The following is a 14682-nucleotide window of genomic DNA, read 5'->3' as shown; positions in this document are numbered from 1 at the left end:
GCACTAAAGTTTAAAAAGTGCTTTTGACGCAGTGTCGCTGGTATGAATCTGTCTTTTGCCAAACTCGTTCTTTTTCCTTTCCTATATCACATTGAAAAGGCATTTATTTTCAATAAAAATAAAGAAAATATTTGAAAAGTGGAAATAAAGAGCCTATGCTTACTAATAATACAAGTATTTATTTTGTAGGGTCAATGTAGGGACGGTTATTTTTTTCCATTAATGAAGCGGAAATCAGCAGAGATACTTAAATTATGGAGATAGCAACCTTTGGTATATTCTACCATTAGAAAACCACAACAATGAAGTTGACTAGCGTGCAGTGCCTCAGCCAGTCAATAATGATCAAGGACATCTGTTGCAGGCGTTCAGAGTGTTACAGTTTACGTTTTACAGTTTCTTGTCAGAATTTAAGATGACATTTTAATCTCTTTCTCAAAAAACGTCCAGCGCTAGCAGCATTTTTATGCTAAGCTTGCGGGCTTCCCTAGAGAAGGTCTTTGCTTTGTATTGGACCTGATCAGATCCACTGCGGATATTATTTTGTTGCGTTGGCAAACAGTCTCGTTTCGCATAACGTTAAAAAGCCCAGGTGTGTACATGGCATCGAGCATGTTGTGATCATTGCTAGTTTAACTCCTGCGCACTCGCTTCATTTTTTTCTCCTGCTGTATGTGTTTTATGCACTTTTTATGCATTTTTTTGAGCATTGTTAAGTTTAATCGAGTATTATCGACAGTTAATCGAAAATCGATTTATTTACCACATTTTTGCTCAGAACATAATGTTTTTTTCAGACTAGGAGTGGGCCAATCTACCTCCAATAATGACCTCGATACCAAGAACTGGAACTGATCCTATAAATAAATAAAAGAAACAGAGCCTCAATTACCCAGTTAACCAGGGATCTTTGGCTTTTAACACTGGCCAAATTTGCCCAACAATACAAACACAAGGGCCACTGACCATGTTTGCTCTGCTATTGTTATTTGTTGCTGTTGTTTTCTGTTGAATGAGTTACAATATAAAAATTATTCAAAATAGTGTCCACAAATCATAATAATAATAATATTTTTTGTTTGGGAGGTCTGAAATTTAGCCTGAGCAGCTGCTATTTAATGTTCAATGCAGTAATGCAGTAATAATCACATGACTTGCAATCAAAACCTTTTTCAATTTAAATAAAATCATGTCAAAACTTCTATTTGAATTAATAAATAATCTGTAAAATTGCCCAGGTTATTTCTATTTGAATTTAAATAAAGTTGCATAAAAATTCGAATGAATAAAAAATCTGTAAAATCTCCCAGGTTATTTTTAAATAAAGTTGCTTAAATACGTTAATTTAAATGAAAAAAAAACATGTGTAAAAATGCCCAGGTTATTTTTATTCCGATTTAAATAAAATTGCATAAAAAAATGTTAATTTGAATGAGTAAAAATCTGTAAAATTGCCCAGGTTTCTTCTGTTTCGATTTAAATAAAGTTGCATAAAAACATTTATTTGAATGAATAAAAAAATCTGTAATATTGCCCAGGTTATTTTTATATAGAGTCGCTAAGCTTGCTGCTGCTCCACCGGTTCACACTTGCTAACACTGGGAACATCAGTATTTAAAACTGCTGTGTTTCTTTATGCAGTAAACTTTAAAAAAGTTCCTCTTTGTGTCTCTCGTCAGTGTGTCTGGGTGTTATCGTGTGAAGGCGGTTGGCGGCATCATGGAGTTCCGGGTCGGCAGAGGTCCGTTCCAGTCGGTGCTGATCCTCATCTACATCTCCCTACAGAACTCCGCAGATGCGTTGTGTAAGTCCCTGTGCACTCTTCACACGCTCTTGTTGGTATGGTAACAATGCAATGCTCTTTATTGATGGAATGTTGTCATGGAAACTAAGCAGAGGTTGATGCTGTTTTACCGCAATGAATTTATTAAAACTAAGAAACGTGTTAGGGTGAAAGAGAAATTATCTGGAGATGTTGCTGACTGATGTGTTAAATTTAAGGGGTCTGATTGTGAAGTGTTTGATTTGACACCGTGAGCTGCTTGTAAAGTTTGAGATGTTAAGTGATGTTTCATAGTGAGCATCATGCTGTTGTGTTGTATAGGGAATCCACAGAGGGTTTCTAGTTTAATCCCTGTGAGATTCAAGGGGAAACCGAAGCAGTATTTATCTCGTGTTTGCATCGTCTCAGAAATACAGAAGACGTTTATGAGATGTCAACTGTGATGTTCTCCACAGATCCCAGACTTGGATATTATTTGGATATTTAGGACAACATCTAAGACACCAAATGTATCCATGTGTGGCCTTCTTTGTTGAAAATATTTCACTCTTACATTTTACTGTGGACATGTTTTCATTGCCACATGTTGTGATGTGGTAATGATATTTCATTTCCTTTTTTGGCTGTTGTGTGTTTCCAGATGTATGTGTATTTATTAGATAAATGCATATAGATAGATAGTCTGAGTCTGTGTGGGTGGATTCTCAGGATCAGACTCGGCTCAGTTTAACCTGCCTCTATGGCAATAGGACACCTCGGCGATGATCTACGCTCAGAGCAGCGGTGGTATCTATGACGACGGGCAGCGCTGTTTAATGCATGCATGCGTGCGTGCCGGCGCTGTAGAATCTGATCCCTGTCGCATTGAGAGTCAAGTGGGGGTGGGTTGGGTCTAGTGGCTTATTAAGATCGCTGTGAGAATTACGGCTTATATTTATTACTTCCTGCTGTTGTGATGACAGTAGAGGTCTGATGGATGATCAGAGGAGTAATGCTTACAACATTCACAGGCGCTGGAGTTGACTTGATATACGCCGTTTCACACAACCTGTCCCACACTGTGAAATGCAGCATGAAGTTAAAACAACTTGGTTTTGGAAGTCAGTTCAACCTACTGTTTTAAGTTTTGGCTGTAAAAAGTTAACATAACTTATAAAATCAAGTTGAAATAGTTTAAAATTGTGCTGGGCAAAGATTAATTGCGATTAATCGCATATAAAATAAAAGTGATTTTTGGCATAATATATGAGTTTGTGCTGTGTGTAATTATTATGTATTTAACCACACAAACAAACCACACACACATGCATATATTTATTTCAGATTTTTTTTATTTATATATAATTTTTTAAAATTTATATACAATATAGAATATATAAAAATATAACTCAATATATATATACACATGTAAATGTTTCTTCAGTACATGAATGTGTGTGTATTTATATATACATAGTAATTACATACAGCACACACTCATATATTAATTATGTCAAAAATCACTTTTATTTTGTAAGCGATTAATCATATACAATATATGAAGAGTTTTATGGAAAACGAGATAAATCCGTTTTTAACATTTTTGTCAAAACATGTTTATTATTATGTTATCATGTTATTATTTTGTTTAATGGTGCTACATTAATGTATTTTTTAAGTTATGAATGTTTAAATCAAAACAAACCAATTGCAGTTGAATTGAAATTAATTGGAATGCACAACCAAAAAACAAGATTTTTGAAAAAAAAAAAATGGAGTTATCTGGTTTTGCAACAAAACTCTTCATATATAATAATAAAATATATGTTGATTTGACAAAAATGCTGCATATTTTTTACAGTGCAAACGACGGTTTAGGTTATTTGTCCATTCCCTCTGCTCCGCTCGATCGGCCGTTAATGCTTGCTATGTTTCTCAATGAATTACGGTGAAATGCCGCTATATCCAAAAGCCAGGGGGCGCTCTTGTGCAGAAACTCAAATTGCGCTGCAGATAAAGAACAATACACACACAGCTATGATGACACGCAGCTCCAGGAAATGTCTTAAGCATATATTTATATTGCTGTTCTTCAAACTTTTTCAGGTATTTTCATGATACTAAAGAATATGTTTAATAATTATGTTTGACGAGCGTTGCTTTTTCAAATGCATGTTATAAACGATTCAACCTAACAGCGATTTCAGATTGATAAGAACTTACTGATCAAAAGCCGTAGTACCTGAAAAAGCTGTGAATAAGATCGGCTGTCCGATTCAGAATAGTGATCGGCCACGTATTGGAGATCGGCATTGATTGGAGCACCCCTAATTCCCTCAAATACAACTCACCTGTACTGGCAGCAGGTGACACTTAATATACTGGGGTATAATTTTGCAAACTGTCAGAATTAATTGTATTTATACCATGGGCCTCCATTTCTGTGACATATCTGGTAGAGCTGCCTAACGATTAGTTGCGACTAATCGTTTGCAGAATAAAAGTTTGTGTTTACATATTAAATGTGTGTGTAATGTGTATAATAATTATGTATATATCAATGCACACGCATGCATGTATTTATTTAAGAAATATTTGCATGTAAACATTTGTATATTTACATATAATTTATATAATTATTTATTATATCAATATATATTTTATGTGTTTGTATTTATATATACATAATATTTGGTGATGTACTGTGTATAATAATTATAAAACTTATAAAAAAATTTATTCTGCAAACGAATAGTTGTGACTAATCATTAGGCAACACTAATACCTGGAGATCTTAGGCTGTGTCCCATTTTAAAGGCTGCGACCTTCTAAGGACATATTTTAAGACCGATTGCGTCACAGCAGCGCGACTTGAGGCTGGTAAGGCCGTCCCAATTCAAAGGATGCTTAGAATGAAGCCTCAAAATGCGTCCATTTCTCAGCGCTTTTAAGGCTAGAACGAATAGATCCTTAACAGCCGAGGATATCCCAAGAGTCATTGCGCGTCTGCAACGGCTTAATATAATGGCTGGATATTCTAAAATAAACAATTAAAACCTTCATTAAATAAAAGTGTATTTATCAGAAAAAATGTTCTTGTCACTGTTTTAGTATTCTAAGACAAGTTATGTTTTGTGTTAAAATTATTCTTTTTATGTTGCGTATATTTCTAAGGTTGATTAATTTGATATACTGTTGAATAGTTTAATGTACATCAACGTGTCATATTTTCTAAAATAAATTAATATTTTTCTGATTTCATATTTATTTTAATAAGTCAGAAACGTCCTTGTCCTATCCAAATAGTGCTTCAGTTATATATGTTAAAAAAACCTGTCTGGACCGGTGTTGTTTACATCTAGCAAAATGGTCTGTAGCATGGGTCTTTAACGGGGGGTCCAGAGGTCCTTCAAAAACAGTTTGAAATCTAAATAATTTGAAAATTTAATTCGGCATCAAACAAAAATGCCCTAATGAGTTAATACCATATTTTCCGGGACTATAAGTCGCGGCAGAGTATAAGTCGCATCAGTCAAAAATGCGTTTTGAAGAGGAGAAAACATATAAGTCGCACTGGACTATACGTCGTGTTTATTTAGAAAATGATTTCACAAAATCCAAGCCGAAGAACAGACTTTTAATCTGGAAAGGCAAGTTATTCAACTAAACAAGAGCACATAGTACAGCAGGCTGAATAGATGTCCGTACATGTTAACGTAACATAAACAGTTTACATGATACACAATAGCATACAGAACATGTGTGGAAGGCTGAATAGGCTAAATTAACACGACCAAAGTCAAATCAAGTTCAAAAAGGTCCCAAAGTCATTCCACATCACTGAATTCATTGAACTACATAAACACAGGAGCAGCATAGAGCGGACTCTCATGGTAATGGTTTCTCCTGGTTTATATATGAAATAATTTTGATGTATAAGTCGCACATAAACTTAAGTTCCAGGACCCACCAAACTATGAAAAATGTGTGACTTATAGTCTGTAAAATACGGTAATAAAAATGTAATCTTGAGCTTTTAAAATGAAGAGCGTGATGTTCCCATGATAAACTCTGTTCAGTTAAAATGTTATGTATTATGGCAAAATGTTTATTTTATTGTTTTTGTAATGTAACCATCATAACAAAGTATGTAAATCCATCCTTAAATGAATTTAATACCTGTATTGGGGGTCGCTGCTCCTCCTCTCTATGCATTAAGGTCTATATGGTTTCACATGGTCTGATTCTTCCATCTAATCAGGTATGCTTGTACTAAACTCCTACTACAATATTAGCCTGGCTAACACCAGACCAGTTTCATAGAGAATGAGACGTGGTCTGGGAACCACATGCTCATTTTCTCGTATTTGCGGCGTGGTTTACGAAAGCCCAGAGCCGTTTATTGGGCGCTACGAATGTCTAACAAATGCGTCTGTACGTAGCTCCTAGCCAATCGTTTCAATTATACCAAATGACGTATGTAGAGCGTCATCAATTCAAAAGTAAACGACTTTTATCGGGTACGAGTGCAGCTGAAAGCTACGCAACTAAACCGGTAGCTGTATATTGATATTGAAAAGCAACGCAATTTAGTGGCACAATAACAACCACAGTACAGGCATAATGACAGTATGTTATTAATAAATACCACTTACCATTTATAAGTTAATCGACGACGATTCCTAGCAGGTTGGTCTTGCAATATACAAACATCCTTTTTTGGATATGAAATTGTTTAACGCCCTTTTTTTTTAAAACTACTTAGAACACTGTCTAAAGGGGATCGCACACCGACCGCGCCGCGCAGCGCTGCGCCGTTCTAAAAAAATCAAACACATTGTTTTCTATGAGTATACGCACACCGGCGCCGCCAGGTGGCGCCTGTCCGCGTCGCCCAGCTTTGACTCAGGAAGTTGCTCTAATCCCTGTCACGCCATAGAGCGCCACTCACATAGTTTAACATTAAATATCATCATATTTGTCCCAAATCATTAACGATTAACATTGGCTGCTAACGTATATTTTGCATTTTGAAGTAGACGCTATCTGACGAAACGCACGCTATTTAATGTGCACTTCCGGTTTACGATACCTCCAAGTTGTCCTAGACGCGACTCGATGCGGCACGACGCTGAGCTGCGCGGCTGGTGTGCGACCCCCTTAAGGCTGCATTGAAAAGTAACTATGTGTCTGTTGCCGTGTTATAACAAATAACAAAACTGCTTCGGTATGTCGCATAGACGTCGTCATCGTCTTGCTGCCTCCTCCCCGTTCTGTGATTGGTTCCCTATTTCAGGGGCAAAAAGGGGCCATAGTTGCCATGCTAGACTTGCAGCGTGAATAAATTTGCGCGCAAGGCAGCATAGGGAAACCCAGGCTAACTACAATATACTCATAAATGACTTTTTTATAAATGCAGTATTTATTTAAGATTCTATAAAAGTCTGTGAAAACAGAATATAGGTTATTAGTAAATAGTGATATATTTCTGCTAATCAATTTCAGTTATTAGTCAATTAAAAAAATAACCAAAATGTATAGTGAGTGTCTGTCTCAGTTTTGTTTAAACAACACTTCATGTTTGTTTTATGGTATTGTCATCAACAACACGTTAACATATGACTCTCCATTGGAGTCAATAATATGTTAAGTCTCTTATGCTAGATCTGTAAGTCATGTGGAGTTGCTTTTCGTGTTATAGACGTTTACGCGCCTGAACTGAAGTGAACTTTCTGTCTGTATTTATTTAAGTGGTCAAACTGATCTCTGAAAGAAACACCTCGACACCTTGTCGAAAATAAAATGTTCTGGTTTGCTAAAGACGAGGGGAAATGACAAGCATGGATCACGAGGTTTAACACCCAGGCAAGAATTCCTGTAGCTAACATTGTATTTTACACATTAATGTTAGCTGAGTGTATTAGTTGATATGTGCTAGATATGATATATGAACAAAGGTACTTAACTTGTCATTTATTTCCCTTGTTATCAGAATTAAACTACTGTAAAGAGACTATGTGGAAGTCTACCAGAAGTTGCGTTTAGTCCACAAAAGCCGTTTGTTTATGTTGTCGCTGCTGAAACCGTCTTTAGTGTTCATATCACTCACTGATGAGGGTTAGATGTACTCTTTGCAGACAGCTTTAGCAGAATTATCGTAATAATAATAATAATTCATCATTCAGTATCAGAGCTGATGTCATCATGGTTTTTATTTGTGTTCCAGCGGCTCCCAGATTCACGAAGATCCCGACGGATCAGATTGGCGTTTCCGGTGGAGTCGTGTCCTTCGTTTGTCAAGCCACAGGAGACCCGAAACCGCAGGTTTTCTGGAACAAAAAGGGAAAGAAAGTGAATTCACAGAGAATCGAGGTGAGAATCTGACGTTTGTATTGGTGTGAATTCACAGAATGGTATAAATCAGATGATCTATTTCCTCTGGGCGGAGCATATCGATGGACTCATCTTTTGTTCAGAATAGCCTTTACCTACATCACAGCCGTGACACAGCAGTATTGGATCTATGAGGTGACAAATGGTGCAATAGGGGCCCCAGTTTAAAAACACACACACATATTTTATCATAACTTTTGCGTAATAAAACCACAGAAAAATAAGGCTACTAACCAACAGCACCACATATAATTTAAGTTTTTGTTTAATTCGAATACTAAGTTTGAGATGGTTTCATGTCATGAATTTTCTTTGGGGGTCTCCTAAGGGATGCACCCTATGAGGGGGTGTGATGCTATATGTTTTTCAATGGCACATTGGGGGAATGTTTGATAATTTGCCAGGGGTAACTGAATTTACCCAAGAATGACGCAAATTTCACATGCGAATAAAGCCAGTTGAATAATTTCCAAGCATCCAACTGTGAATAGCGCAATTTTTTTTCTTTCTTTGGTTTCTGGTGTTAACAGAATAACAGGTGGTGTATGTACATGTATTTCTCGTGTTTAAATTGTGTGTTTAAAGGGATAGATCACACAAAAATGAAAATTGTCATAATTTACTCACCCTCAGGTTGTTCTAAACATGAGTTATTTTTTGTTGATCACAAGATGATAATGACACAGTTGACGGTACCCATTGACTCCCATTATATAGTAAAAAATACTTTAGTCAATAGGTGCCGTCAATGGTGTGCTTAGCATTTATCAAAATATCAGTTAACCTTGTCTGACTTTTAATCTGAGATATTTGTCTGTGTACATCTGCTCATTCTCTTTTCTCATTGGCCCAGACTATAGAGTTTGATGAAGGCGCCGGGGCGGTGCTACGTATCCAGCCACTCAGAGCACCGCGGGACGAAAACGTTTATGAGTGTGTTGCCAAAAACACTGAGGGTGAAATCGCTGTGACCTCCCAACTGTCCATAATAAGAGGTGAGATGTTATCATCAGGATCATCAACTTGGTCCAGTCATACAACTCGTATTGTTGTATATTCCTAAGAGAAATAACTTTTATTGCCATTGTCTAGACAGACAAAATGATCATCTTATAATGCAGGAAACAGTTCAGTTAAAGAAAAATACATCAAGCATAGCATGCCAAAATTGGGCTTTATTTTGGAGCTGTCACACTGGGTGGTTTTATTGGCTAGTGCTGTTAGCCATTTGGCTGTTTATAAGCTTGTTTTGATTGGCTGGTCAAGTACATATGGTGTCTCTATTCCAGACCAGAGAGACGTGTGGCTCACAAAAGTATTTAAGCTCATTACTGGCTCAATATTTTAATAATTTGGTGTGTATGGGAAATGATATAACCAGCTCATGTCCAGCACATATGGTACGAGCATGTTTGATTTCAGCTCGCACATTTTATCAGCATCATTACTGGCCAAACAGACGATTAACAGAAATTCATGCACTGTTCTGTGTTGGAAGAAACATCCGTCTGGTCTCTGTGGTGTTATGAGTATAAACACAAATGTCATAAATGTATATTCATTCATCTCACTGAGTCGTGATGAGAGCGGTAATGAATTTGTTAGTCAGGTAATGAAACGTTGTACATGGCCTGTCACAGTTTATTTAGGGAGACGCATTCACTGCAAACACATGATTGCTGTCATTACACAATGACTGACAATTTCCGAGGCATTTACCAAAACTGAGGGTGTTAATCTGAAACATGCTGAATGCTGACAGTGTGACTCTAAAACCTCTGCATCTGAACAGACAGATTTTAAACAACAGGACTTTCATGCTGTGATTAAGTCTGAGTTAACTTATTTTCAAATGCCTAAGAACAGCAACATATCATACAATATTTGTAATTTTAAAAGGGAGTTGACGCAGCTTTTAACCTCTTTTAATAATCCCCACTCCAGTGCAGTTTTTAAAACCGGGTTTAATCCCTGCTTGAGTGTCGCACAAGTTTATAATTCCTTCTCCAGTGCAGCATACCTTTAACCCCAGTTTATAATCTCTGCTCCAATGCACACAGCTTTTAACCCTGGTTTATAATCCCTGCTCCAGTGCAGCGCCACTTTCAACCTCGGTTTATAATCCTCGCTCCAGTGCAGCGCAGCTTTCAACCCTGGTTTATAATCCCCACTCCAGTGCAGTGCAGCTTTCAACCCTGGTTTATATTACCCACTCCAATGCACATAGCTTTAACCCTGGTTTATAATCCCTGCTCCAGTGCAGCGCCACTTTCAACCCCAGTTTATAATCCCCGCTTCAGTGCAGCGCAGCTTTCAACCCCGATTTATAATCCTCGCTCCAGTGCAGCACAGTTTTCAACCCCGGTTTATAATCCTCGCTCCAGTGCAGCGCAGCTTTCAACCCCGATTTATAATCCCCACTCCAGTGCAGTGCAGCTTTCAACCTCGGTTTATAATCCCCGCTCCAGTGCAGCACAGTTTTTAACCCTGGTTTATAATCCCCACTCAAGTGCAGCGCAGCTTTCAACCTCGGTTTATAATCCCCGCTCCAGTGCAGCACAGTTTTTAACCCTGGTTTATAATGCCCGCTCCAGTGCAGCGCAGCTTTCAACCTCGGTTTATAATCCCCGCTCCAGTGCAGCGCCACTTTCAACCTCGGTTTATAATCCCCACTCAAGTGCAGCGCAGCTTTCAACCTCGGTTTATAATCCCCGCTCCAGCGCAGCACAGATTTTAACCCTGGTTTATAATCCCCACTCCAGTGCTGCACAGTTTTTAATCCCGGTTTATAATCCCCACTCCAGTGCAGCTCCTCTTTTAACCCTGGTTTATAATCCCCACTCCAGTGCAGCACATTTTTTAACCCCGATTTATAATCCCCACTCAAGTGCAGCGCAGCTTTCAACCTCGGTTTATAATCCCCGCTCCAGCGCAGCACAGCTTTTAACCCTGGTTTATAATCCCCACTCCAGTGCAGCACAGCTTTTAACCCCGGTTTATTATCCACACTCCAGTGCCCACAGCTTTTAACCCTTGTTTATAATCACCACTCCAGTGCTGCACAGTTTTTAACCCAGATTTATAATCCCCACTCAAGTGCAGCGCAGCTTTCAACCTCGGTTTATAATCCCCGCTCCAGCGCAGCACAGCTTTTAACCCTGGTTTATAATCCCCACTCCAGTGCAGCTCCTCTTTTAACCCTGGTTTATAATCCCCGCTCCAGTGCAGTGCAGCTTTTAATCCTGGTTTATGATCCCTGCTCCAATGCAGCTCAGTTTTTTGTATTATGTGTGTGTGTGTTTGTGTGATTGTATGTGTACTGGTTGGTCTACATTGTAAGAACTCAGTGATAATATAATGTGTATTCATGTTTCAGATTTCTAAACCTGCATTATGAGCAGATCCCAGATGTCCCTATTATTCAATTCACTAAATTAGCATACATTATTTATCTGTGAGGGTGAAGTTTAGGGGTGAGGATAGATAATAAAAAATATCATTAGCTTAGTATAAAAACATTACCCAAATAGAAAGTCCTCGTAGGTTTAGTCTGTAATAGCTGCATCAACATTGTGTGTGTGCGTGCGTGCATGCGCGCGCATGCATGTGTGTTTGTTTGTTTGTTGAATCAGCTAACACTGATGTGTTCAGATGAAGGGGTTCAATGTTTGGGGATTAAACCCCCTTCTATGCCCCATCTGTCACTGTTGTCATGGAAACTCCCCCCATTTAAATGTGTGCATGTGCTGTCTTTTATGTGCACAGTAGATAAATATTTAGATTTAATGTTGTGCTTTGTGTGTGTGTGTGTGTGTGTTAGTCAGGTCTCTGTGGTGATGTGTTCATTAGTATATCAGGGGAAAGGTTTAAGGCCATAAACTCGATTATCAAACCCTCATTTATAGATTCATGTACAGATCATTGACCTTTAGCTTTATAACTCAGTGCTTCTGCCCAATTACCTCCATTACTGCCCACATCTTACAGCACATGAACGCACAAAGCGCTCTGTTAATCCATTAACATAAATGTCTATTATATTATTTATGCAAAAGTGTCCGGTTACCTTTTCATAACTGATGTATTTAGCAGCTTGACTGTCTTTGTTGTTAAACACACGTTTCTTAAACAAACACTTTGGATCTGTGTAACATGTCTGAATATGTTATACTGTCAAAGTATTTAAAATGTGAGAAATGGTAAATCACACACTGATCATCATGACAATGATTTGTTTATATCGCTTATCATATGAACAGTGTACTGCTCGCATAAACCGAGTATCATTTAGGATCCATTTTCCAGTTGTTCATGATGTTTTCAACAATGTCATATTTGTTTAGGGTTTATTAAAGCAGGTATGATGAAATACATTTCTAATAAATTAAGCAGCTGAGACAGCAATAGAGATTTGGCAGTCACCTGATTTCTGTTAGTTTTCTTTCTAACTTTGTAATGGTTTATGGCTTCAGCTGTACACAGCGCTTTCTTGTCTTCGACAACAGAAAACTGGTTCATGTCTAGTTTAGACACGGGTTAGACGTGATTTGTGATGTCTGTGATTTCTATACTTGCTTCAATTGCTTGATAATCTTTGCTGGTCTCTGTTCACACCCATAGACTGTATAAAACATGGATGTAGTGTCAGTGACTTCACCTGTAGGTTTTTAAAGAGCATTTTTAAAACTAAAGTGGGTGGAGCCGGTCTTCACAATGAGGCTGTTTACACTTGGCATTAACATATGTTTTCATCGATCGGATCACAAGTGGATGACGTTAATGCCAGGTGTAAACGGTGCTCAAAATGTTTTGAGCTTGTCCACTTCCGTCCACTTTCAACCACATTCAGAGGTAGTCGAAAACCCTTTCGATCGTATTGCTTTGGTAGTGTAAACGCACATGTGGTTGAATGTGTTCGAACAGCCACACAAGACCGCCTTCTCTCCGCCCATTTATCTAATCTGAGGTACTAAACAGACACAATGTTTTATGTCTTTTCTGACTTCTGGCGTGAACACACAGTGTACAACGCTATTTTTAGCCTTATATTGATAAAACTAAAGTGGCTGATCTCCGCAGTTTCATTTTGCAAGCGTGTGAAAGTTGTGTGATCTTATTTCATTAATTGCGCTGAAAATTCAAAGAAAGCTCTAACATATACATGTACAAAACACTGTGCAGCATGTTTACTTGCTAAACAAGCAGTGGACTCTGACATAATAGTAGTTTGCCTCCATATAAACTCGTCATTACTCCCACCATCTCGACCGACCACCCCCTCACAGTATTCAGGACAGAAGCGGTCGAAAGTGGACAAAAGAGATGGATTTAAATACCAGGTGTAAACGTGATGTGTTTCTCTCGTCCACTTGTGATCTGATCGACGAAAGCACATCTTAATACCAAGTGTAAACAGCCCCAATCTCAGCAGCCTGTCACTCCCGATAACCAAAAAATGCAAAGGTGTTTGTTTGCTAAAATCCATTCCCGCCTAGCTCAATGTTTGTGACAGTAGCAGCAATCCACCTGTCACTCAAGTGGCCACGCCCTTAATTATGCAGAACTTTATGGATTAATATAATTTAAGCGTATGAGTTAAAAATAACCCCCCCCCCAGTTGTCATGAAGGACAAAATAAGCTATATAGACAAAAAAAATTGTACCAGGCTGTAAACATATTTATTTCTGCTGTAACGTTGGGCATTTTAACATGTCTCTAGTGGCCAGTCTGTGAATTGCAGTTGAAATCACTTCCATGTTGGATTTATGAGAGAGACTGAAAGGTTGCCCTTTGTTCACACCTCATTGCATTTTCAAGTAAACACGAGCGACGTCATATGAACTCAGGTGCACCCCGTAAGTCCTAGTATGACTGTTAGCATCTGTCAGCTTCTGTTGGACCCAGCTGTGTCGAGTCCCAGTCCCAGCAGACTCATTCAGACACAAGCCAGCCCAGTATTCCCTTGAGGACACACACCAGTGGGTCAGATGGTTTCTACTGGTCAGGCCTTCATCTACAGAACAGCATCATTATGCAGTTTTAATTAGGCCGCACCTGCCACCAGCACAGAGTCACATTTATGAGCCAGATTTCATAAAGACGGTGGGATTAAAAAATGAAGACAGAGCATTAAATGTTTGAAATATTTGTATCTGGTAAATGGACCGGTGTTGCACCCTAATAGTAAAAAAATTGACTTTTCTTTAAATTGTGACGCCTATAAATCTCTTAGAGACATTTTGCTATATATAAATAATACTTTTTTTTTATAGTTCTGTAATTCATGAACAAGCTGACATTTGTCAGCCTTCACTGAATACAATGTTCATAGGGCCCCAAATGCAGTGGGTCACATATGTGACTTTTGCTGGGATATTGAGTTGGAATGAGCAAATTTTCGAAAATAAGTTATTTATATTTACATTTAAAAACTTCAATAAGATATATAATTTGTTGGAATCTGAGAAAAAAATGACAGAGCTACACCTGTTTGAATCTGACAGAGTTAGCAAAGTCAATTATGAGA

General features: G+C 38.0%; 1 protein-coding gene across 7 annotated transcripts in view; it reads left to right on the top strand.

The window, feature by feature from the left end:
• LOC141351142 (receptor-type tyrosine-protein phosphatase S-like) overlaps window positions 1-14682 on the top strand; it is a 126804-nt gene that overhangs the window by 52867 nt on the left and 59255 nt on the right. For all 7 annotated transcript variants that reach the window (XM_073857638.1, XM_073857632.1, XM_073857676.1 and 4 more), the window contains exons 2-4: window positions 1680-1804; window positions 7989-8134; window positions 9009-9150. In XM_073857638.1, coding sequence (XP_073713739.1) covers window positions 1720-1804; window positions 7989-8134; window positions 9009-9150 — 373 coding nt within the window. In that variant the 5' untranslated portion in view covers window positions 1680-1719. The remainder of the gene's footprint in view (window positions 1-1679; window positions 1805-7988; window positions 8135-9008; window positions 9151-14682) is intronic.

This window comes from Misgurnus anguillicaudatus, chromosome 2 (assembly GCF_027580225.2).
Source record: "Misgurnus anguillicaudatus chromosome 2, ASM2758022v2, whole genome shotgun sequence".
NCBI classification, from domain to species: Eukaryota; Metazoa; Chordata; class Actinopteri; order Cypriniformes; family Cobitidae; genus Misgurnus; species Misgurnus anguillicaudatus.
Note: the sequence above shows the minus strand (reverse complement) of the source record. Positions and strands in the feature narration are given on the sequence as shown.